This window comes from Argopecten irradians, chromosome 4 (assembly GCF_041381155.1).
Source record: "Argopecten irradians isolate NY chromosome 4, Ai_NY, whole genome shotgun sequence".
NCBI lineage: Eukaryota > Metazoa > Mollusca > Bivalvia > Pectinida > Pectinidae > Argopecten > Argopecten irradians.
This window is the reverse complement of record NC_091137.1, coordinates 10,179,179-10,205,650: the sequence shown is the minus strand read 5'-3', so window position 1 is coordinate 10,205,650 and position 26,472 is coordinate 10,179,179. Positions and strand designations below refer to the sequence as shown.

At 34.7% G+C, this 26,472-nt stretch overlaps 1 protein-coding gene and 1 long non-coding RNA gene across 3 annotated transcripts in view; one reads left to right on the top strand and one right to left on the bottom strand.

Annotated features, from left to right (window-relative positions):
• The window catches only part of LOC138322390 (uncharacterized), a 28,602-nt gene extending 11,121 nt beyond the window's left edge, over positions 1 to 17,481 (top strand). Inside the window, exons 2-3 of one of the 2 annotated variants that reach the window (XR_011208379.1) lie at positions 11,051 to 11,226; positions 17,187 to 17,481. This is a non-coding gene — a long non-coding RNA (uncharacterized lncRNA). Of the gene's footprint in view, positions 1 to 11,050; positions 11,227 to 12,251; positions 13,545 to 17,186 lie in introns of those variants that run through there. The other variant, XR_011208380.1, reaches the window with a different exon arrangement.
• Positions 17,482 to 19,479: 1,998 nt separating this feature from the next.
• LOC138320563 (uncharacterized) lies at positions 19,480 to 26,195 on the bottom strand. The gene is made up of 3 exons (XM_069263618.1): positions 25,886 to 26,195; positions 24,026 to 24,432; positions 19,480 to 21,729 (listed from the first exon to the last, which is right to left on the bottom strand). The coding sequence occupies exons 2-3, from the start codon at positions 24,420 to 24,422 to the stop codon at positions 20,723 to 20,725; spliced, it is 1,404 nt and encodes a 467-aa protein (XP_069119719.1). The 5' UTR covers positions 24,423 to 24,432; positions 25,886 to 26,195; the 3' UTR covers positions 19,480 to 20,722.
• Between the last annotated feature and the right edge of the window lie 277 nt (positions 26,196 to 26,472).

The window sequence follows — 26,472 nt, the reverse complement described above, 5'->3', positions numbered from 1 at the left end:
TTTCTCTATTTCTTCATCTTGGATTTGTCTATCAATATTATGTCTGTCATTATCAGATATTTTATTTTCTACATACTGCAGTAAATAATTTCCCTTTTCATCATCACATCCTTCAGATGTAAACAGCTTCGTATAAAAATTTAACTTGTTCCTTGAGTATATTTTTTATCCCTGTTTTATAATTTCCATCTTCACATTTTACTCTGTGCCACAGTTTGTTTTCAGCATTTTTCTTCTCTAGATCAAAAAAATATTTTGTTGATTTTTCATTCTCCTCATAGATTTGTGTGCGAGATCTAATTCTTGCAGCCTCTGCTTTATTATTGTAGTATTGTTTAAGTTTTAATTTTATCAATTCTATTTGTTCTATCATTTCATCTGGTTGGCTACTTCCAAGCAATTTAGCTACCTCATTTTCCATATCTTTAACATCCTTCTTCTTGATATTAATTATTTTCCCTATTTCGATTGTTAATGATTTTATTCTTATCTTAATTAGATCCCACCATGTGAGTATATCTGTTTCATAGAGTCTTTCATTAAGCCATATATCCCAACTGGCACGCAAAGTTTTATCAAATAAGTCACTTTGTATTACATTGCTGTTCATTTTCCAGGTGCCTGGCCCTTTTTCATATTTATTTAATGTTACTTTGATATCTATTGCCTCGTGATCACTAAATGGACAATGTTTGATACCTGCCCCAATAACTAGATGGTTGATAGCAGTTTGTGTAAGGAAAAAATCTATTCTAGATTTTGATGTGCCTCTCTGGAATGTATAATTTTTCAAGTCAGGATTACAAGTTCTCCATATATCTTCTAAGTTGTGAGTATTAATGAAGGATTTTAATTCTGTATATCCAATATCATTTCTTTTATAGCATGGTTTCCTATCAAGATCTGGGTCCATAACACAATTGAAATCCCCACAAATAATTTTGTCATAATTATTGTCAGTATTGAGAAAAATTGGTAGATTATCAAAAAAGATCTTTCTGTCATTACCTAAATTTGGTGAATAGATGTTTAAGAGTTCTATTGTTTTGTCTTCGGCTTCTACTTTACATGATAAAATGCGACCTTCTTGATCATTCTTTTCTTTACTTATTCTGTTACAAAGTGAATTTTTCCATAATATTGCCATACCTTTTGATTCTGAACTACCATTATTCCATATGCTGCCACCTTTTGTTATATCTTTCCAATTGTTTTGCCATGTAACTATGTCTAAGCCAGTACAATGTGTTTCTTGTAGACAAATGATATTATACTTCTGACTATTTAACCAATGGAAAATCTTGTTCCTTTTCTTCTCATCTCTCAAACCGTTAACATATGATTGGTTAATTCCGATGAATGGTACCATTTCTACGCGTGAGAAATTACCTTCTTTTTACTACAATGTTTTACTACGAAATGATGAATCAGACGACGACACCACACTAATTCATAACGGTGTGTAAAATCAATATCTCATCTTCTCGTATCAATTTGAACATGATAATCGATGAAAACATCTATCAAATCTCCTAAATCAAACAGTAAATGTCCAAAGCGGTGACAAAATGACGTCCGGCAGTCCTGCATGACGACAACTGACGACAATATTGTAATATTACATGTAATGTGCTACAAATTGGATTTCAACATTTTTCCTTGCATTCAAGTAGTCGTTCAATTATAAGTCATTTACATGTAACGGTTTGATAATGGAGTATATAATAAAACTATATTACTTCTTTTAATAAACTGGCTATTTTTCGCACTAGTTATTACGGCGCATTGGTACTTGACCGACTTTTGTTTTCTAGTGATACGGTCCAAACTGATCTATTGATTAATCATTGGACAGGAAACTCCAAATGTGATATAATGAATAGAATCTATTATTCGTTTCCCGTCATATTAGATCGGTGGTACTCGTTTCGATTTTTTCATATTTTGCTCGCCAAAGGCTTACAAAAAATAAAAAATTCAAAATTCGAGGAGAGTTCCCGGTTACCGTCATATGTGTTAGAATTTTCTAAACATTTCCGGTTTCCTCTAAGCTACGAAACCCGAACATCATATGAGGAATCTGGTGAACAAAACCAAATAGTTATACAGCGTCAACAAACCTGTAATCTTACTTTCTGGAAAAGGGTAAACAACTACTGGAGAATTACGTTTTGTTTGATTTCTCTTCTTTTAGGCGGATCTCCAACTTGATGACATTTTTAAATGAACCGAAAAAAAACCCAGTTTTTTCGGCTCTGTTTTTTTTTAAATTATAAATAAGTACTGTATCCCTTAGGTGATTTCTTCATCGTTCATATCACAACTACTGTGTTCGTTATTGAGTTACCGGATCAAGGGAGGTCTTAAATGAAATATTAATTAGCCTGCGTGACACGATTCGTACCCTAAGTAAGATATCTGTAATGGTAATCAGTCACAGGTAGACCCATAGGTAACCGAGACAATACTATTGAGGTTTGTTGTCTGGGATTTTATTTAAATCAATCAGTGATTGATAAACAAAGAGTCAATGAGTGGTTTGTGAAGAATTTTCCGGGAATGTTGATTGTCAACAAATACAGTCAAAGTCAACCCTTTACCATTAACGTATTATGTTACCGTAAGATAGTGATAGGAAACGCAACAATTCAAAGGACAAACAAAATTAAATATTGCATACACTTAACGTCAGGCCATCAAATAATTAATGCCTTTGGAATATAATTCACGCCCACCTGAAATGGCAAATCCAATTGCTTTAACGAAACCATGCTTTGTTCTACTTTTTATTTCGGGTTGAGTCTTTTACTATACTTTAGCACAACGTGTAGAATATGTCTGTATCCAATTGCGTTCATACCGCCTTTAACGCAATCAAAACATTGTTCAATCCATATATTTACATAAATAAGTCTACTTTTACATGCTCCTCGTCAAATTGAAAACGTGGTCGGTTGCTAAGTTGGGTAACTACGGTAGTCAAGATGGCCGAAGATATAGTTCCGATTGTTGAAAGTTATAGATGCAGTTTGGCATGATATGTATTGTTCGCTTAGAAGCTTCCAGAATTGTTCTCCAATCAAATGGCCTGTATATTTAAGTGAGAGGATTAACCATATTGACGTATAAACAGTGGAATTCCCCAAACATTCCTAAGGAAAGCCTCCGGTTGTAGCCCGACCAGCGATTCATTTTGTTGTGTATTACCGTTACAATGCTAGTGAACACATATTCTGTTTTGATGTCAAATACATATTTGATTGGATCTAATAACAACTATATGTTGTTATTTTGAAATCGAGGAAACTTTGTTTACATAAGCTCAAGTAGGACTAACTGAGTGCTGACAAACATAATATTGTCTGTGCCTCCTGAAGATCAGTCTTGAGACCAATATAAGACCGAAATCGTCTTTTAGTTTATTAAGAATTCAAAGCAAAGCTGATGTCTGTGAAGAGGTGAAATGCAATCTAAGTTTATTTAGATAACCATATGACGCAAAATCTTATCGAAGCGTGAACTAGAAGTAGTCCGATCCTGTACTGGGTTTGTATTCATACATTTGAACGAACCTCCCCTCCCGTTGAATATATTTGGGCATATGTAAATATATGCAAATATCTATTTGGACTTTCATTGTTGATAAATGAAGGATACATGTCTAATGGAATTTACACATGATTAGATATTCACTATAACCATTGAGTACTGTATTTGATCAATGCGGCATAGGGGTGGTACGAGGAGTGTTACACAACGTAATTACTTGCAACTGCTGCCCAAAGAGACTTGAAATCAAACTTCCGACGCCCTCCTCGCTCTACCACAAATGCCAACAAATCGGGAGGTGGGGATACTTTTACAAAATAGACATCTTCGCTTCTCGACCACAGTAGCCAAGAGGGTAAGGTCTAACGGTATAAGACACAAGCAAATCAAGACATGATATGATTATGAGCATTCTCAATATATTTTGGGTTTATGAAGTCATAGAAAAAAAACAGCGGAAGGACATTCAAAAAGAACGTCCGTCTGTTTTTGTCTATGACTTCATAAAGCCAGAAGATATTGAGAATAATAGTCATAATTTAATTTGAATAATTCATTGAGCTACCAATTAGGCATTAATTTCCGTTCTTTAACGTACTTTTACAACAAAATAAATATTCGATTGTGGTGCATTGATGTCTTATCCCATAATTCAGTTTGGCCATTGACTGTATCGCTTTTAAACTTCTCCGCGAAACTGTTTGGTACATATGACGTCATAATACAATCCTTTCGGTCTTTCGAAAATCAAACCTCAATAATCCAAACAATAGCAATGAAATAACATATGAAAATAAATTATAAGGTAATTCATAATGCAGTTCTTTTTAAAGCTGTAACTAACGTGGCGTTTTATAAATAAACTATGGCGGCGCGATTTCTGCCAGAAACCATGTAAAAGTCAATTTACAACTGAACTAAGTCAAGTTATAATTAATATCCATTCATGACTTTTAGAAATAATTCGACATTTTATTATTATTTTGTCTAATTAGTAAGTGTCAGAGCTCTACCTATCTCTTTTTCCATCAGGTCGTAAATCTGCCGTGGCCCTATCTGTAGATCACTTAACTACCCTCCGTGTCATCGGACTAGGTCTGCCATTCACTCCTCTTATCATGGGACAGGTAGTTTTATTGGAAAATTACGGAAATCATTGTTTCTTGATATGGTTGTACAGGTAATGGCCTGCCGGGCACGTCTTGCTGTTGTTTTCAAAAAAGGAAATAATTATGTTAACTGTCAATGGGAAAACATACGGTTTTCAGAATTATCATTTACCGAATCGTACCAATAGTGGTTGAACACATAATAATAATATGTTTTCATCGACAACTGCTTGACGTGACACAAGGCTGTAATACCTAAATGTGACCAAGGAATTAAAATATCTTTTTGTCCCCTTGTATGGATTGTTTTTCTGAATTTTAAAACAACGGAATTTGCAAGCACTGTGCGAAATTTTAAACCTCGGTAATGTTTGTTTTTGTCTAATAGTACAGTTGAGTAAGCATCGCTTTAACACTTATATGCCAGGAAAGTCACTTCCTCGGAATACAACCAGTATACTCCAGAATTGGAATGAATGCAATGTGCATGGAATTGGTGTTATATCAATAATAAAATTTCTGTGATAAATAGAATTTTACACTCGTGACTATGTGATATGAAATTATTCAAACTCGTTATAGCTGGAGGAATGCCGGAGTACCCAGAGAAAAACACGAACTCGCTACCCAGAGGTGGAGGGCTTGTGGGTCGACCACTGCAGTCCCTCATCCAATCTTGATTTTGGTCCTGGGGGAGGTTTCACGTTATTTGTGACAGCACGTGATACAATGAAATATTTAGTCCTATATGCAGTGCTTCGTTAAATACGTTACACAATACCTGTACAAAGCTGTACCGGGCATTTCTATATAGGTGTTGTTGTTATGGCAGAGAAAAACATAGTTTTGTTTCTGATTACAAGATTGATTTTGGGAAGATAAGTAAAACCAACTTTAAAAATATGTTCTTTGAAGTCACGATAAGTCAGGTAAAGTTGGTTTTTTGTATAACTTAAAATGCATATTTCATTATTAACTGCGTGAATCTATCTAGTATGCATTTATGATTTGCTTTTGGTATTCATACCTTCGCCTGCCTATATATTTCATTATCTCCTATATTATCCGTCAGTGTCTATTGTGATAGTGCATTAATGAAATATGCATGTTCAGTATTGGTTATATTTGTATATATTGCGATTCGTTTCCACATTTCTTATCTGTGGTAGTTTTCTTATCTGACAATGTCTACTGCCCCGGGGATGTATTTAACAACAAATTACAGTGACAATAATTCGAAAATCAAGTACATTACACAAAGTTCACGCAGTGCTAACACCGTCGACCTGTACAGGCTATAACTATATACACGTGACGTACGATTAATCACTTATGATTTTATTAAATGGACAATTCAGTGAACCAATTTTTATACATAACCGCGATGCCAATTACATATCACTATTCTTCTATCTTCCCTATGAAAAATTAAACACAAAATATTGGCGAGTTTATTTCCACATGTTTGTCAAGAACCTTATTTCATACCATTGACATCCCTGATCGTATATATACGATACCTACTCTAGATGTGTACGCTATTACGTCTTTTCATATGAGTTACATTGTAGTGCCCTCACCGGAAAGTATCCATTGAGACGTCATTATTTTGTGAACGAAATTCACGTCGTTTTCTCTGAAAATTGTTACGTTACGCTCGCAAACACATGACGTCACAATCAGTACATACCCGCAAATAAAGAATACTAATAACCGAGCCGGACTACCGTAAGGTTCGCAAATGCAACAAATAGCTACCTGTAGGCTGCCTTTTATATTAAAAAAAAACAGTTTTCTCTTATCATAATACACTTAAAAATGAAATATACTGTTGAAGGAGTGGCTGGAGTAGTTTTAGACAAATGTTACTTTACTCCACTGCCCGGCATACGGTGTAACATCATCAATGTGTAATAGCGGAGAGCGAGCTAGTTTTCGCATCGTTATCATGGTAGTGGACTCTTTACAATGATAAAAATGACACCAAAATTCATCAGAACAGGTTTAATTTTAGCTAAATAGATATTTCAATGCACAACGTGACTAAATTGTTCGTTTAAAACAGTCAGCATTTTTCGCAATTTGTCAAGTGATCGGTTTTGTTTTGAAAACTAACTATTATTGACAAATGTCCAGCGATGTGTCCTCAATGTAATCTACAAAGGACTAAAGGTGGATGTCGTAAGAATCTGCCAACTATGCCCGGTAAGAAAGTTAAAATTTCTCCAGAGACTATCATCTTGGAAATTGGCTTTTGAATTGAAAAGAACTAAAACCACTTTAGTTTTGTAGTTTTGTAGTATTTGATACGTGTCTTTCAGCATGCCCCATTGCTTCATTATTACTCTTCATACCACATCGCTAGCAATGCTTTGTTATGGGAGGAGGGTGGAGGTGGGCGGGCTTGCATACAGTAGATTATCAAACAAATCCCTGATGACCTCTTCAAGAACTCTTCATGTGGCGAAGGTTTTCTGTGCTAATTTTTTGTATGAAACTCTTTCTGATAACAAATGCTTTGAGGGTAACTTTTATAGATTGATTGTTTTAAATGCGTCAACACATTCCTTTAGTGTGGTGACCGAATCTGCAACAAAAAATAAAGGTTGAATTGGAGCAAAAACGTTCCAACTGACTGATTTCATTTTCTTATCCATTGAAGTAGAGTGATAAAAGGAATCACCGGAACACGAAGAGCTATAACCTTGAAAAATCCCAAGGTTATTGCATACTAATGATATTTTGTCTGGATAAGCACTCTATCGACCAATTATGTGTAACATTGTTGATTGCCCACAGCAACATACAACTAAGCATTAGATAAGATGAAGCAAATGTATAAAGATTAAAAATGTTAAAAAAGTTACAGAATTAATGGCGATGCAGCCTAATAAATCAATAAATATCGTCGTAAGAAGTTACGAAAAAGTTATCATTAATTCATCAAGAGAGAGTTACGTCTGTTAACGATATGAATTAATGTGTGATTATTGGTTCTCATATAATTTTAATGTTTCGTTGGCTACATCATGTTATCTGTTCTTCATAAACCATTAGTAATTATGATACTTCATGGTTATCTGATCTGAGTTTAATGTTGTTTTAACTTTGCATCTTTAAGGTTGTGGTATAGATTTGCAATGCTAATGTCATCGAAAGCCCACATTGTGCGGGGACGAGTCAATAAGTAGCCAGCCTCTCTCTCTCTCTCTCTCTCTCTCTCTCTCTCTCTCTCTCTCTCTCCAATTTATTGAAACAACTTAGGCAGGTTCCTTATTGACTCGCCCTCTTATCTCTTTTTAACTTTATCTGGGTTCGAAAATTATATTGTGTATTTTTTTTGTAATACATTTACATATTTTCATTTTTTTCTGTTACTTTTCTTCTACACGTTTGACGTTGGTGTCATCAAGGATTTATAAGTGAGAAGGATTCGTGTCTGTCTCTTTACACTACTAAACACCACGCGAGACGCCTATGAACCGGGAATAAAAACCGTTTCTCTCAACAAATACTTGTCTTATCGAGTCAAACGAAACGCCAATGTAAAGTAAATTAAATTTCACAACGTTTATAACTTGCTTTAAAGACGGAAGATTTAGAAGAAATGTCTTAAACTATCGTTAAAAAAATACGACCGCTCATGAAATGGCAGCACGCTTCAGAAAGTAAGACGGTAACCCTCGCACCCCCAAGCTACATCAAAGGCTGCGGCGGCGGATATCAAAGGAAATCAGTCGTCGCCCAACGTCACGGTCAGTGCACTAACACAAAAGCGCTTGCGCTGTCTTTGCCCAAAACTCAGTGTGACTTATCCTTCTCATATACGTCCATGGTGTCATTGATAATTTCAAAATGACGGGAAAGCTGTTTGTGGTAGGCTAATGCATTTTCCAACCCAAACCTACTATCATTCTGAAGGTCTTTTGCAAAAACCTTTGAATATCAAAGCAAACGGACACTACAGATCTTTATTTTCTGTAGTAATAGCGGTCGTCAAAAATGAAATATCAAAATGTGTGCTTCGATTTCCTCTAAAAAGATAGCATCTTAAAGTCAATTAGCAAAGGTCCTTTTTGAGGAACAATTTCAAATTGTTTTAAAACTGGCATAAAAGAATATTTAATCAAAGAGGATGGGCAGATGTATTGTATCAGTTAAAATAAATGTTCTCTGTTTTCTATATAACTATAGTATTAGATCAATCATCTGCATGTCCTGTTAAACAAAAATTATAAGCTAGTTTTGGAATATTTTAGTTTTAAAGTATTTAAATTTTAGTATAAAGAAACATTTTAGTTTTAATAACAAAGTTTCATGATACTTTGTTATATATACCAATGTATTGAACTTATATTTAGATATGACAGAAAACATCGCTTTCCTTTTTACAAATTGGTTTATCTTCAAGCATGGGGAAAAATAATAATAAAAACCTGGTCTAGGTATTATCAAACGCTGTATAATGAACTATTAAATCAATGAATGGTTTGATAAACTATTGGATTAAAAAGCCAAGGACGCCTAACTATCGTTGCTTTGTCGATAGTACATAGTTTACATCTACCAATGGTGAGCCTAGTTTTCCATATCATATCTCGTATCCAAAAGACAATACGGTTCTCGTATCCAAAAGACAATACGGTTTTATGTAAAATACAAAATGTGCCTTTGTTTCGCATGTATGCATTACAAAGGCCTAACTAGTCATGGAGATATTAGGGGTTTTATCTTCGGATCACGAGGGTAGTTTTAAGAGTCTCATTTGTGTAGAAATCAATTGAAACAATGGGATCCCTGATGTTTTCGTTAATACATTTCCACATAGAAAGCATTTAAGACAAAATCAATGTTGGACCAGAAATGATCGTCGGCCACTGACAGGTCGTGGTGCAACATAAGGTGATATAAACCCATGGTAGTGTAAACTTCATTCGTAACATCTTGTTTTTACTGACGTGTAAAGGAACAAATTGTACAATCATGTAAAACATGTTGAACGTTAATGAATATAACATCAATGTATGAAACGTTGGATAACAAACCACTTCAGGATAATAGTTCAATTTGATTTCTTTCATTTCTGAAAAGTGAAAGTGCAAGCTAACTACATTTTTGATAGGGACATCTTCCGGTCAGCACTTATGTATTCCCTAGGTAGAAGGATTATAAAAACACGCTCCGTGTTGCTGAGGCTAAACCATAGATTTTGTAGGACTCGATTTATATACCAATTAAAAACACAATGGCGATCCACAATGTATCCGATACAACTTGACACCCGTGGCATTTTTGAGAAATTATATTATAGATAGTTTAGTCAAGTAATTGATTTTCAAACTGCTTTTAATTGTAGCAATCGGTTGTATCGGCTTTATGTCAAACAACTTGTAATTACGTCGTATATAGTGTCATCTGATTTGAAACATTACACTGTGCCAGGTACGACCAGGATTTCTGTACTAACATCAATGGCACTATAATATAATTGGATAGTGGCAGATATCGAGTTGGCAATTACTTTCATACAAACAATGCCATCCAATATAACTGACTCACACTTGTCGCTTGATGTAATCCTGTATAGTGTATTATTGATCAAAAACAATATAAGTACTAGCACATAGACTATCTGCATTCGGTACAGCTCTCGTACTTATGCATTTATGCATAAAAACACATTAATTAACAAAATTGAATAATAATGATAACATCTTAATAATGCAACCTGTTTATAACGATTATTTCCTTATATCATCTCTTATTGGCTAATACTTGGGCGTAGTGACTACTTATAACGCCATCAAGATGTACCGGAATAGACTGAATTATATTGATTAATTTGAATAGATTCTTGTATGTTTGGATCAATAACAAAAACATGGTTAATGATGAGAGTTAATTTTTTATTTTGTTTGTGATATCTCAATAATATACTGAAATCTAATCAAATTAATAATTCAATTTAATTCATTGAGCTCCAATTCCTTGAGGACTCCTTTCTATAAAATCATTACGCCGATCAGAGGCGACGTCAAATTTTACTTCATGAGATAAGTTAAGCCAATGAAAATGTTCGTTGCAAGCCAAATTGAATAATGTCTAATCATATTTTTATTTCTCTTTACATTTGTTTATCAGGTTGTAAATAGATATGTCAGGCCTGATCTATAGATAGATGAATGCTTTTAATACATCTTGTTATCAATTAGATTGATTTGCTCTAACAGTTTTCGTTGAAATTGAAAAACAAATTTGAAGTTATGTTTACTAATTTTAGATTTTCATCGTTAAAGCCGAAAATATAAACTATGTGATAAATGTGTCAACAAAGCCGAAAATAAACTATGCTGATAAACGGCTAACATCAGTGAATGAATCCTATTTTTCAGAAGGCCGTCGACTTCCGGTTGTTGACGGAAATACTCTTTACGACGTTTTTAACCAGGTGTACGGGATGCAGTATGTGAACGCTCGCCGTGTCTTTAACAACAAGTACCGACGTCATAACCCCAACGATGGCATGACTTTGGCGGATAGGATTAAAAACAGGCGTTATGGCAGCCAGGTATGGTATAATAATCCCTCATCGTGACACCGGGCAGCTATAGAGTCTGTCTGTCGGTTGACTTATATGTCAGTCTGTCCTGATGTTGATTTTTCAGGCGAGAGTTTTGATGAATATAGGTGAAACCACATACAAAGTTATTTCATAGGCCATGACCTTTCGACAATTCTTATTTTGTATATGCACGTTTGAGGAGATCAAAGCAGATATGACGCTTCTAGAGTGCTGCCAATATGTTTTAATTTAATATCAACATTGATCTAAAACTCATATTTTGTCGATTTTGTGTTTAAAGATGCTCCACCGTTGACAAAAGGTATTTCATCTCTATCGAAAACAGAAGCAGAAGATTTAGTATTTTTCTTCAGTTGCGAAAGTTACTTACTTTACACCATTACCACCGTTGAAAAGTTTGAGCTTCTAATTTTACTTCAAGAAAAAATATTAAAAATGATAAATTGCATCCCGAAAAAAATCCCTGGCACTATGATCTATATGGAATTATGTCCTGATTGCGCATGCACCAAAAGCAAAAAAAAAATCATTTTATATTATTTTTTGTGTTAATTAGACATATACACACACGATTAAACACCAATTATTGTTAAAATGATGAGTATCGTTTATGCTCTGTCGGCGGTGGAGTATCTTTAATGAAAAAATACATAGATCAGATTGTAACTTTGTTTAATGCTATGTCAATAACTTATGAAAAGATTAATTAATTTGAATTAAACTTTTAATATTAGAGCATAGAAATATTCTGGAGAAGGCTGAGTTTAATTGTTGGAAGATCAAATCCGAAGCCATTGTTGATGTTTATTTCAAATATTAAGTATACATGTATTCAGCACTCCCAACTATTTCTTAAAAGTTTCATTGTTCAGTTTGAACGAATTGTTTTTGTATATCATTGTAAGTATTGCTTTATCAGATTACCTAGATTATTTATACAGTGAATATATCATTTTTCAGTTGTTTTTTTAAGAGATATTAACTCTTTCCGTATGAATTTTTTTCCACAGCGAGCTACATCAGGTGGTGCAACCGAGAGATAGCTAAACGTAGAAGTTTACTAAATGTTGTTAAGAAAGGGCAGGAAAGATAACTCGTGATTCTACAATTCTCTCTAGTTTATCCATCTTTAATTTGTTACAAGAAAACAACGTTCGGGTATTATGATTAACCAACAGTCATAAATGGTACAGAAAAGAGATTTTTCTATTGAACATTTCTGAATTACATTCTGAAAATGATGTAAGAATCGTAAATTTTCCATATAGGATCCCTTAATCACAAGCTGCAAGTCGGTCACCGACCATATTCCATTAGGCATGTTAAGTGAATTTGAATTAAGAGTTAATAGTGCATTGGAACAATGTGTGTGCAGTTGAAGATCTTGGATGTAATGCAAAAATTAAATCCACGTAAATTAACCAAAGCAAAGAGCATTTTTGCGTTTATAGCACAAACGAACATAAAAAGATTTTAACAGATTTTTTATTTGTTTTGTTTTGATTTATTTTTTTTTTTTTTGTTTTTGTTTTTTTTTTTTTTTTTTTTTTTTTTTTTTTTTTTTTTACTTAGCCAACATATGGCTTCTGGGTTAGGACATTTACGGGTTTTCTTTGATGAAAATATGAGGATATTCTTGATAATACAACCAATCCATATACACTGCTTGACAATTGTAACATGGAAATCGCAAGCTCCGTATCCGGGGGTTGGGAGTAGAGAGAGAATGGAGGAATGGCGTGGGCTTTTGACATGATGAATCTAATTTTATACAGTATTGCTGATATATAGATGAAATTATTGATGTGAAAATGTATTCAGAAAATTATAGATGTATTTTGATAGATCATGTTTCCGCGGCATCGCTTCCTGGATAAAAGCATATCGATTGGTTATATCTGGTTACGAATATTGATTTGATGTTTTATATTCAGTTAGCTTCCAATAGTTTAAAACACATTATCATATTGAATCTGTTTTTCGAACAGACTCCAGTTTTAGTAAAATATATGGATGACCAACAACCCTACTACTGATGAACATTAATAACAATGTAATTTTAATCCCTTGAAAACCACTAGATTGGTACATTAAAACATACAATATCATGCATAACAAGAGTTCAACAAGGAGACACAACACGATTATACCACAGACTCTAAACACATACAGCCAATGACACACACAACACATACAGGGGAAGCCGTCCTTAATTGACCTTAGTTGTCAACGGGACGTATAACCGTATCAACCTACCAGTCATAAAGCTTGCCACCATGCATTTACAAATGATTGACAGAAATACAAATAAATTATCATTTTGAAACTTCATGTCGGGAGTATTCTTTATAATATATTTATATATCCAGACCAAGGCTGTATCGGGCGATGGTCTAAGGTACTTAAAGAAGTATATGTCGCGTTACGTACTACCTATGAAGCGTAACAACTAGCGTCAACAGATAGTCATGACGATGCCATTAATTTTTCAACACGAAATGGTCCCAATTGGTTTTTGATAGGAATTGTACAAAGTATAGAAATCCATAATAACTATACTATAAGCAACTCTGACTTATTGCTATCGTAAAGCCATGTTAACATTACGTAAGAAGGAAGGCAGCATATGATTAGGCGAGGAGGGCAGGTGCATTAGGGAACCAACATGGCGGTAACTATACTTTGCACTGTTGCTATTTGTATTTTGTTGGTGCAGCATCAAGATATTTCGTTAAGATCAATATAATTGTCCCATTCCTGCGGTTAAATTGAGATAGTCCATTAGTTACATGTTCAGTTTTAGTTGAAGCATAATATATCAGTTTAGATCAATATAATATGTTCATCCCTTTGGTTGAATTGAAATATTCCATTAGTTACATATTCAGTTTTAGTTGAAGCATAATATATCAGTTTAGATCAATATTATATGTTCATCCCTTTGGTTAAATTGATATATTCCATTGGTTACATATTATATATACAATTTACGCATTTTGAATCATACTACATGTATATCAGAGGAAGCGTCGCTTGTTTAGAGGATGATGTGACAAATGTGTTGTCACTGGAAAACGTCTTTTATGTTATCCGGTTTCTATGACGTAGTGAATAGCATTACTGCATATGCTTTTGTTCCTACATTCTTCTTACCACCTTTTACACTTTATCGATATTAAATAAAAAAAAAAACAATAATAAAATCTTTGTTTTAGCATTAAACTATCTTCCTGTGGCATCTATATGGTCTTTCTAGATGGCATAAGAAGATCGTTTAATGTTTATATTTACATTATCAAATCATTTTAGGGGCTCTGCATTAACATTGTTTCAGCTAGACCAGGAAAACCGTTAATCAACGAAGATTTATTCCACAAGATGGAACAGCAATTCTGACGGTGATCAGTTGATGTCAATACGTCAACATTAGTGACGGCATAATGGTCACGTTTTGGGTGTCAGTTATACCGTCATATACTTCACTTTGCCTTGGTAGTTTATATAGTAGAAATGACAAGTAAATGTAAATATTTACACATACATAACAATATGTTGTTATTTTGTTCTTGTACTAAAATTGATATCAGTATTATTATGTATATTAGTATTAATATTGATATAAGTATTGATAATGATGTTAGTAAACAATCACCGCGACTGGCATCATCCAGGTCATCTCCATTGTCTCTATACAATATAGTTTGTTGATATATAAATAATTTAACCAACCATCGATTTGTGTATGAGAAAAGGTAACGTTCCGTGTTGATTCAAAGTAGTGGTGTTTTGTCCATTTAATTTTTCTGACATTCATCAAATGCCTAAATTTTATTCCGATGATGGTAACATATTCAGAGACATATAAAATGATTGATGGAGTAGCTAATGTAAAAGTATCTTAATTGGTATTGAAAATTGACTAATCATCTTTTCAATAACTGGGTTCTGATGTTTATATATTGTAAATGCTTTTATCCTGAAACTCACTGAAAATCATAACGAAGCATAAAACTGATACAAAATATATCATTTTAACTTTGACAATATGCAGGAATAAGAATAACAGAAAAGTGTTAAGAACTATTGATCATAATAGGCCGTTCGTGGTTTTTCAAACAATTAATATAATTTCATTCAAACCATCAGTTTCAGAACATGTAAATCGAAATAGGGTCTCATTTCTTTCAATCTAAACTAAGGTGGCCCAGTGTCCGGTATCAAATGTTTTCAGGAAATATAATAATGGCCATGAAAAGATTATGCGTCATTCTGGAAAAACCTAGACATGAAAAACGGAGACACATTTACAAAACATTAATGTACATGTATGTAAGTCTGTTGAAATAAATAAGTTTTATTTATATATAAATGTATTTAGGTATGTGACTGATATTGATGTAAAATACTGTCTGTAATTTATTTCGTGGGTTCGAATGTCAGTCCAGTAAAGCAGCATTTTTATTCATCCCGTATTCCTCTAGTCATTTCTATATAAATTACCATACATACTATATTACATGAAATGTTTGTTGTGTTCGTGGATGCTACCGAGTCAGGAAATATAAAACAAAACCATAGACATTTCTACCGACGAAATAATGTGGAAGTTTTAAAACACGAAAGAATGTACACAAACATATTCCCTTGGCTTGTTTTACACTGTAAAAAGTACATTTTGGGAAAATCTACACGTGAAAAGGTCGGTAAATGGAGAAATTATATAAAAAAATGAATATGACATTTTTGTGTTATATCTCCATTATATAACATTTATAACAGTTATCCTTATAATTTGATATATTATCTGTAATTCTACTTTTATTCATGCACTCATTTCTCTTAGAAATTATTACGCTGCCGTATAAACCAATCAAATGCGATGTTATAAACGGCGACGTCATTTACGTTACGGGCTAGGAGTATAATTTTTGACAAGAAAATTATTGTTACTTAATTATTACATTATTGAGTAAATCATTGAATGTAATATATGAGGATGTATATTTTATCTATATGTTTCTATTTAGTTGACGTCGATGGCTGTCAATTTAAATAACAAATATTACTGAGTCATAAAATATATATTTTTTATATTTCATATGTGTATATTTATTTAACCTCGGTGGCTGTCAATTTAAATAAAAAAAACTGAGTTATAAAATATATATTTTTGTATTTCATATGTATATATTTATTTAAAGTCGATGGCTGTCAATTTAAATAACAAATATTACTGAGTTATAATATATATATATTGGTACTGATCCGTAAGTATCATACACGCCGTGGTATTCGTGTAATACGAGATCTTAATATTGATCAGAAAGCAGTAAAATTAGACGCGAAATTGTTATTAAATTTTTCCTTTGTTAAACTGCTATCAATATTTTACTGAACTGGTGTGCTTGTATTGTTTGATATTGTCCCATTAAATGGTCAATAGGAACACCTTGTCTACTCTCATATATTATAATATACATTATGGTACTCAAATGTCCAGGAATTTCACGGATGACAATATGACAAATCAATAGGTACAGGATGGAACGCCTGTTAAAATTCTATTTGGATAGTGTTATTGGGACAGCATCACCAAGTGGTATATATTTCATCCGAGTAATCAATAAGCACAGCGAGCAGTATTAATTCAGTTTAACCGTACTCAGTGCTACTTGTCTTCTGTATAATAAGTATCTATTCTTGTTCACTTCGCCAGCAGGGTTCAGTCAGGCATGCCGTAAAATCATGTGGGACTTATGTGTTTTTTATCCTGCCATATTTGCTGAAAGCAATAATCATTAACAGTAACTATTATATCTTTTAGAAACATTGATTGTTTGAAAACATGTTCACTACAGGAAAAAGAACTTTATCAAGATTTTACGTGCGAATTATAATTGAACGAGTAATAGCACGATTTCTAAAAACTGTATCTCAAATTTCAGAGCGGAAGTGATGATTCCTATGGTAATGGCGACCCTAGCTACAGTGAGAGGAATGACAGCTCGTTTTCTAGTGTGGACATAGCTGACTATGCTGATATCGAGGACAGTAAGAGAACCCCTACACCGGAGCCTACTGCCCCACAACGTCAGCCTCCTCCCACCAAGGTCAGACTAATAACCATGTCACGACGTTTGACATAAATCCCATGTCCATAACTTATTATTGTTATGCATATATCCAGAAAATGTATGCGTATGATTTTATTTATTTTCCCTTTCATTTATAATACGAATATCTTTACCGTGACGTTTGCGTAAACGTGTCATATCTTGTTTGGAGTTTGATGAGTACAAATTTAAAGTAATAATGAATATACAGTCTCCGGGTTAATTTGTGCTTTGTATTGTTAATGATGTACATGTGAAAATACCTTTCGGTTTTGATAAGTTGAAATAAATGTGTTTAATCCCATGTTGTTTGTATTTTCAATAATATATATCTTTAAATCAAAATTATTGACAATCTAATTTGAATTATATCGATTATTAGGCCCTGGTGTTAATTCAACGCAAGAATTCTCTTCGAAATTTTCTCTCGTGGGTATTTTCAGGTATTAACATGTGCAAAGCCTTCGATGAAAAAAAGAGCCCGTGGGTAAATTACACCTACCTAAAGACTTAAAAAGTATTTTTTTTTACAATCGGACAGTAGCTTTAACAGTATAGCGATGTCGTTTTATGTATCTGTATGCTTTTTTTTATTGTAGTCCATAGTATATAGAGTATCCAAATTAATATATGGTAACCATTAATATTGGGTTATTTAAAGAATGACTATTCAAACACGACAAGACTAATCAATATAAAAAAAACTATTTGAACAGTCAATGTAACAATGTAAAATAATAAAATAATACATCAAAGCGTAAAATCAATCGATTATTATATATTTATTGCTGAAAATACAAAGAACTTACAATCGGCAGACACGAAATATCACAACTTATCGACGCATTTTCCCACTATTTACTCTGTTAATATCAATCCAAATTCATCACGGTTGAACATGCCTATTTTTACAATTCTTTGAATTTTCATAGACCCAAATCTATGACTTGACTTAATTTTTTTATTTTTAAAAATATTTGAAATATTGATACAAAAAGGTGAATGACTAAGGATAATGACCATGCCATATTTTGAAGTTTATTGTTTTAGTAGTGCTATTATTATAGCGCTTTCCGTGCCAGAAAACTTAGAGTTTTCATAAACATAATTATATACTTGTGTTCATTGCATTTGATGTATGGTCAAGTGCCCTAAATTCGTCAGGGACCTGTTTTCGTCATGTTTACAATTTTGCTTATATCTCATGAACTATCGCGTGATTTCAATAAAGAGTGTCGTCTACCAAAGCAGATTTGATCAAGGAAGATTGGTCTTGCTTAAAAGAGGTTGTGTGCTATAACCAAGTGATTTTATAAATACGATGTAGCAGTATACCCCAAAATGAAGTTATTTTCTTAAGTCCATTTAAATGAAACTTCAAAACAATACCGTCAGCGTTTGATACTTGGCACATCTTAATGAAAAAAGATGGCCGATAAGTTTTATTATATGATCTTTCAATTAAAGTTTTCAATAAAATAAGGTTTTACAAAAAACTATGAGTGAAGGTGCGGCTTTAAAATCGCCCACACAGTACAATATCCAGAAATTTTACAAGAGAGAACAATATGCTAACAATAGCAAACATACATTATACATATAAATGGTACACATACAAGTACAAAGAAAGCGGTGACAAAATATTACAAGAGAGAAACAATATGCAATAAATGATAAAATAACAATAGTAAATCTACATTATACATATAAATGTTACACATAGAACTACAAAGAAAGCAATGAGTATAAAATAAATGTGGATAATAAGAACAAACAGGGATGTGGTCTGGGTGGGTAATGAAATGTTGATAGAATCGATTAATGGCGCCTGTGAAAAATTTTTCTGTCCGCTGAAATGAGTAGTGCGCAAACTCATAAACAAAGCGTGGTCACGTGAGCTGATAAGCCAATCAGAAGTAATCAAATATATACGCAGAGGCGGTAAATTTGAAACGACTACAAGGAGGCGGTAAATTTGAATCGTGTAAAAAATCGTCTATTGCATAGACTCTTTATTTTTCCACTTCTTCAAATAGTAGGCACTAACATCCCTAGTTTGTGCTTCCTACCACAAACTAACAAGCAGCAAGCTCTGTTCACTCAAGGAATTAACGCAACAAGGATATGGCGAATACTTGGCACATCTTAATGAAAAAAGATGGCCGATAAGTTTTATTATATGATCTTTCAATTAAAGTTTTCAATAAAATAAGGTTTTACAAAAAACTATGAGTGAAGGTGCGGCTTTAAAATCGCCACAAAGCTTCATATATATATAACCTATAACACAATATATGAAGCTGCCGCCACCCTTGCTGCGTATGAATGAAATACTAACTACAGACCTGATTACCAGTTAAAATTATTATAGAAAAAATACCAGTGGAAAACATAAAGCAAAATAGGAAAGAATAAAAAACAATCTAGAACTTACTGGAAACAGTGAAGCAAGTTAAAACTTCAGAAATGTAAGTTAAATAGGTGAAAATGTTTGGAGAATATAAACTATTTTGTTCAAACTTATTTCAAGCCGACAACACAATGATAGTTGTTGATCTAGACAAAGAAAATAATCGACAAATTGAATCAATATAAATGTATAAAACAGCAACAACTAGCATGTTGAACAAAGAGGAGTACTGCCACAAAAAGCTGTGTTACCTAACTGGTATTAAGATAGCCTGAGCATGTGTATTACAACAATAACTGAATGCTATAAATTATAGTGCAAAAATAGAAAAAACACCGGAGAGAGTGTTGCATGAACAAGACAAAACTATTACGTCCCATAAAATTGGGACCACTTAATGTAGACTTGTATCCCATCGAAGGTTTAGTCTAGAGCTAGGGCGTACCGCCACAAAAGATCCGAGCATTACCTTATACAATAAAAAACATGTATAAAAACATATAAAACATATATAATGTAAGGTTACAAGTTTTAACCTTTGTAAAAAATTTAACTTAATATGTCTTACTGTTCACATGTAACAGCTCGTGCAAAATCTAATTAGAAGAGTATCAGCCAGATCCAGGGCGTACCGCCACAAAGGATATCTAACAGATAATAAAAAACAAAATAAAACACTGTAATCTAAACATTAAAACAAGAGCAGCTACTATTCTCAAATAATAAGTACATTGAAAATAACATTAGACCAGAAAAATCTGAACCGGGGCGTACCGCCACTATGGATCAGAACTAGCTGGACATGGAAATAAGATACAATTACATCAACTATCAAGCACTAGACAGAACTGGGGCGTACCGCCACCATAGTTCTCACCTATGATAAATACCCAATCTAGTAATATCTTAGCTAGACAGATACATCAACAGGGGACCAACCACTACAAAGTACCCTACGTTACGGAATGTTTGCCAAACCTTGTGAACGAATGTAGACTTTAAAAGCGTCGCTTTTCCAACGACCTAGAGATCGGATTTGGGAATCAGAAAGACCTAATGAATTTGCAGCAAAGGATGCTCCCCCAATTCTGAAGGAGTGACCTTTGAAACGTGACACATCAAGGTGGCACAGTGACAAGCATTTTTGGACGAGGGAATCAAAACGCTTTCGCGGGAAGGGAAGTCCTTGGCGTGTTAGAAAGAGGCATCCTGCTTTAGAACCACGAAGTTTTAAATAATTGATAAGGTATAACACTGGACAATGCTTCTGGGGCATGGCTTTGACTGGAATAGTGTGAGGTTTCCCACTGATGTTGTGCTTAAAATGACGAAATGTGATAAATATTTGATTTGGTCTTTTGTCTTTAAATTCAACATCAACATCTGCTAATTGCAACAATTTCTTAGCTTGCGCTGAAGTATATGCTAGCAATTCCCCTAAACGAGCTAACGCATAAAATGCTAGTGTAAAGACCGCTGCTAAGAGAGACTGCTCGTGTGGGCAACTAGTAACTTTGCAGATTTGTTCACAAAGTGAATGCAAAATTGGAATAGTTATGGGCAGTCTCGTGTCGAAAGAAGGGGCCAGACGTGTAGCACCTTGAATGACCTTGCGAACAAAGAAGGATTTGGTAGGGTCGTTTAAACCATTTAGCTTATGTACATAGCCTAAAGCTGACAACTGTGACGTTATAGTACCAGGTGCCTTGCCCATTTGGTAGGCATGGGCAACATATAATGCTACTGTACTATGAGGTACTGGTATGCAGAATGGTTGTCCTAGTATGACAGTAGAAAATTGCGAAATCGCTGATAAAGCTCGATCATATATTCTTCTTGATGCTGGGGCCAGAGAAGCATTCAGGAGGGTTGACAAAGTGGGAAGAAGAGAGTTTGGTCCACCTGAGGATGCACTGGAGTTGGCTGAGGATTTGCAGAAGGCAGCAACTCTTTGAACCGCTTTATCTGTAAACGAGACAGAGCATCAGCCAATATATTTTTTCTACCTTCAATATGTTGAGCTTTTATCAAAATGTTATGGTGTAAACATTTTAGGACTAGAGCGCGAACCATTGTCATGATCACAGGGTCTCGAGAAGATTGAGAGTTTAAAAACCGAAACAAGACTCATGTTATCAGTAAATAACCAGATAGCCGTGTTTTCTACTTGATGACCCCATGTATATATAGCAGCGACAATAGGATATAGCTCTAAGGCATTGATGTGAGGTTTTGTAATGTTGGGTGCCCAAACACCATACAACCATTCATCCTTGAATACAGCCCCAAAACCAATAGAAGCTGAGGCATCAGTAAAAAGCTGAATTGTCTCTGAGGTCTCCCATATATCTGACAAGAAGAAGTTTTTTCCATTAAATTTGTCTAAAAATTCAGCCCATAATGCCATATCAGCTCTTCCACCCGCGTTAAGTCTAATTTTATGACCCGATTTCTTTATGCCCTTGGTCAAGTCTATCATCCGACGCAGGAAGGGCCGACCTGGTATCACGACACTAGTTGCAAATTGTAATGTCCCAATTAAAGATTGTAATTCCTTAAGGGTGACTTTTTTGCGACATTTGAAATCGTGGCATAAAGCTTTACATTTAGATAGTTTGTCTTGTGGGAGACGAGATTCCATGACAATAGCATCAAGAGTGATTCCTAGAAAGGGGAGGATTTTATCCGGTCCAAAAGTTTTTTTTCTGTTGCCAAGGGAACCCCTAACTGTGAACAAAGTAATTGGAAATCTTGTAAACTCGAAAGGCATTTCTCATAAGAAGGTTCAATGAACAAAAAAATCATCCAAAAACTTTGACAATGGCTGATGTTCTGCCTCGCTGATACATGATCCATTCAATAGCAGAGCTAAACATCTCAAAAATTCTGCAACTTTCTGCAAGGCCCATGGGAAGACATTTATCAAAATAAAATTGACCTTTCCAATGAAAACCAAGCAGATGGTGTTGACTGGGGTGAATTGGAATAATCCTGAAAGCTGATTCAATATCTGATTTGGCCATAAATGGTGTTGGAGTACGTTTCAAGAAAGATATTGCGTCCTGAATTGTTTGATACTGTACCGACGTAAACTCCTCATGAATACCATCATTAATAGAAGAACCCTCTGGAAAACTAAGGTGGTGAATGAGTCGGAATTTATTGGATTCTTTCTTAGGAACAACCCCTAAAGGGCTTAAATGAAAAGTTGAAAATGGTGGATTTGGAAATGGGCCTGCAATACGACCTGCTTGTATTTCTTTAGCCAGTTTTTCGTCAACAATTTCAGGCATATCTTTAGCCGATACCAGATTATTGCAGAATTCATGAGATGGCTCACCTTGAAAATGAAATTTAAAACCTTCAGTAAAACCATTCACTAAATAAGAGGCTTTTCCCTGGTCATAACCCTGAAGGGCACGAGCAAGAAATACTGGATCAACCGGCGAGATTACTTTATTGGATCGAACCGCCATTGATGCCCGCGGGCATTTCCACGATAGGGGAAGCGGTAGTTGGATGGATTGTTGAAACGTTGGCCGAAGCGTGGCCCACGAAAGCGAAAGTGAGGGGGACGAAAATTGCCATGGGTAGATGACCCTTGGTTGCCCTGATAGCCCAAAACCGGGCAATTAGAGCTGGCATGTTTCGCCCCACAAACTCCACATTTGTGCAGAAATTTGCACCCACTGCAATATTCACCACGCGCGTAGCGATGACAGACATTTGTATTTTGAGACAAGTTTGCGCGACGCGACATGGCCTCCTGCCACAATTCCATTTGGCATTCATCCCAGCGAAGATGACATGCAGGGTTGGCCATCAACATTCTAAATGTTTTGTCATAATATCGCCAGTCTGCATGTTTTGCTGCCAGATGACGGACCATCGACATGTATTTAAGCAGTTTGGGAAAAACCTCTTTGTTAGCATCTATGCTACAAAACACAGCAATAAATATATTAAAATGATTTGTCCATTCATCTATTGATAGAGTCTTTGGTGGACCAGATTTCCTGACTAGCTGAAAGGATGGTTTGTCATCATTGGTTGTTGATGACCATAGTCATGTTCCCATCAGTGTCTTTATCCGTTAACGTGCTCATGTCAACGAATTTATTTGCCAAAATCTTTTGTCTAACAATGTCAGAGACCATCAAATGTAAGGGTAAAGATTGAGACACGAAATGCCTCGAATTGTCAGTGTCTGTCTCTACGTCATCATGAAAGGCGAGAGAGTTGGCTGGAAAAATGCCCTCACCAATAGCCATTGTTGTGGATGGGGCACTTGACATGTTGGCAGTCACAGTTGTTGCAGTAAACTGGGTGCTGGGTGGGGTTGTGGTTAACACGACTGTTGTTGGTGTTGCTGCTGTTTGAACAGCAGAGGCATTGGGCAAAGGTACATCTATTGGCTGAGCAGGGGGATGAATGTGTGCACGAGCCTCCTGCATCCCGGCTTCAAAGGCTTCTCTGATGAGGCCCTGTAATTGTGAGGAGGCCATCGTGACCTCTGGTGAACTGGAGACAGGAATAGTAGGCTCGGCCCCAGAAGCTGATGTTGCTGTAGAGGCTGACGCCTGGTTGATTCGACTCCGTTTTGACACTGTAGCATTGACATATTGGTTTTGCAGGGCAGCTCGACGCTTAGGAGGCATTATGGTGTATCTGGAATTAAATAAGTGTGGCCAGCAATAATGAAGTTCACAAGAATTCCTTAGTTAAAATTTAAATCAAAATTGTGCGTAAAATAACACGACGCTTTTGTAGACTTGAACTTTGATAATTCCAGAGTAAGTCCCCAAATATTAAGAACAAAGAAAACAAACATTGAAATTAATAATGTAACTGCGAACTTGTGACCTTAAATAAATAATTGTAATTGTAAGTAAACATTATCTCTATATATATATATATATAGTTAAAGAACTGTTATTATTCAATTAAAAATTATATCAGAAATTCCAATAATAAAGGGGTAACAAATTGGTGTTCTTAATGTAAAAAGAATAAACAAAACAAAATTAAGATTATAATGATAGTATATTGAATCAATAATGACAACAAAACAACTAATAAATGTACGCGGGCACTTAGGCAAATAAAATTATAATGTTTTTGAGATGAACGCGGGCACAAAGGCAGAATAACGGGTACACGACAAAGCAACCCAGGGTTTACACCTCTGCCTAAACAGATATATGGCGTATATGTAAGCCAAAATGGCAAACAAAGCCCCGAGAAGCTGTGTACAAAAACTTTTTTTTTTTTTTTTTTTTTTTTTTTTTTTTAGATCTTATTTTTATTGATAGATCTTATAGAAAATGTGGAATGTCTTGATTCTTGAACAGAATGGTACATAAATAAATCAAATTGTCTTAATACTGTAGAAATACCTAGATGTCAGGCCAAGTGCCTGTTGCAAACCAACACAGGGGGAAGGGAGACAACTCCTGATAACTATGGAAAACAAATTAACGTTTGAGGGAGTATAAGATACAACCTTTGATTGACCTATAATATGGCTTCATATTATGAAAATGCACACCATCTTGACACAGAAGTTCGTTTTCATTCCAAATCTCACGTGTATGTTTCCAAAATACTACTCCAGGTATCTCCAAACTACGAGCCAGCAAGTCATTAGTCTCGGCCACCCGCGCATTGTAAACAGAAATAGGAACATCCCCTTTATGCCGACGCGTCCGTCCGTTCACGGCGAAATAACTGACACACAGCAATTTTTTGAACACCACAACGAAGAAGACTATGCACGAAATCAATAATCGCAGCGACGACTTGGTTGGGCTGAAAGTTCGGCCTACTGAGATCATTACCGCCGCATTGTAAACAAACAAGCTTATAAGAACTGGAAGCGTAACGGTGAAAACGGGAAACTAAACGAGCGATATTAGCACCCGGAATCCCAACCAGATGAACAACATCGTTTGAGAAGCCAAAATTATCACGCGATGGGGATGCCTGTATAAACTTTTCCAAACGAGCGATAAAACTGTGGCCGAGTACCAAAACATGAGCTGGGTCAGACATGACAGATGTGGCCTTGGCCTTGTGACCTGGTTTTGAGCTTAATCAAGCGAAGAAAAGTAAACAAACTTACCCGGAAACGAAAATTGATGATCACTGCCAAATAGTTACATGTCGTTGACAGATATGAAGTCAAAAGAGTACTTGAAAGTGCAAATAATGAAATGTTGATAGAATCGATTAATGGCGCCTGTGAAAATTTTTTCTGTCCGCTGAAATGAGTAGTGCGCAAACTCATAAACAAAGCGTGGTCACGTGAGCTGATAAGCCAATCAGAAGTAATCAAATATATACGCAGAGGCGGTAAATTTGAAACGACTACAAGGAGGCGGTAAATTTGAATCGTGTAAAAAATCGTCTATTGCATAGACTCTTTATTTTTGTCTCATTTCTGAGATAGCTGTGGGCTTTATGAAGATGAATCTTGTTATTGAAAAGTACATGCTCATTTTTTACAGTTTATTTATATTAAGTTGTTTGAAGACGTACACTTTTCAACCTTTTGTGTATGTATTAATTTCCCTCATACTTCACAGATATATGTGCTTCAACATGCAGTTATAATCATAGCTACATTTCATTGATATTCAGATGCTGTAAAGAATTTATATCTGAACATGGTAGCTCTTTTTTCTGATACAGTATTTATGTAATATATCT

Coding starts and splice junctions, on each gene's coding strand:
- LOC138320563 (XM_069263618.1), bottom strand. CDS start 24,422: ATGCCTCCTAAGCGTCGAGCTGCCCTGCAAAACCAATATGTCAATGCT. Junction 21,730..24,025: donor ATCCACAACAATGGCTATTG/GTGAGGGCATTT, acceptor TCTCGTTTACAG/ATAAAGCGGTTCAAAGAGTT.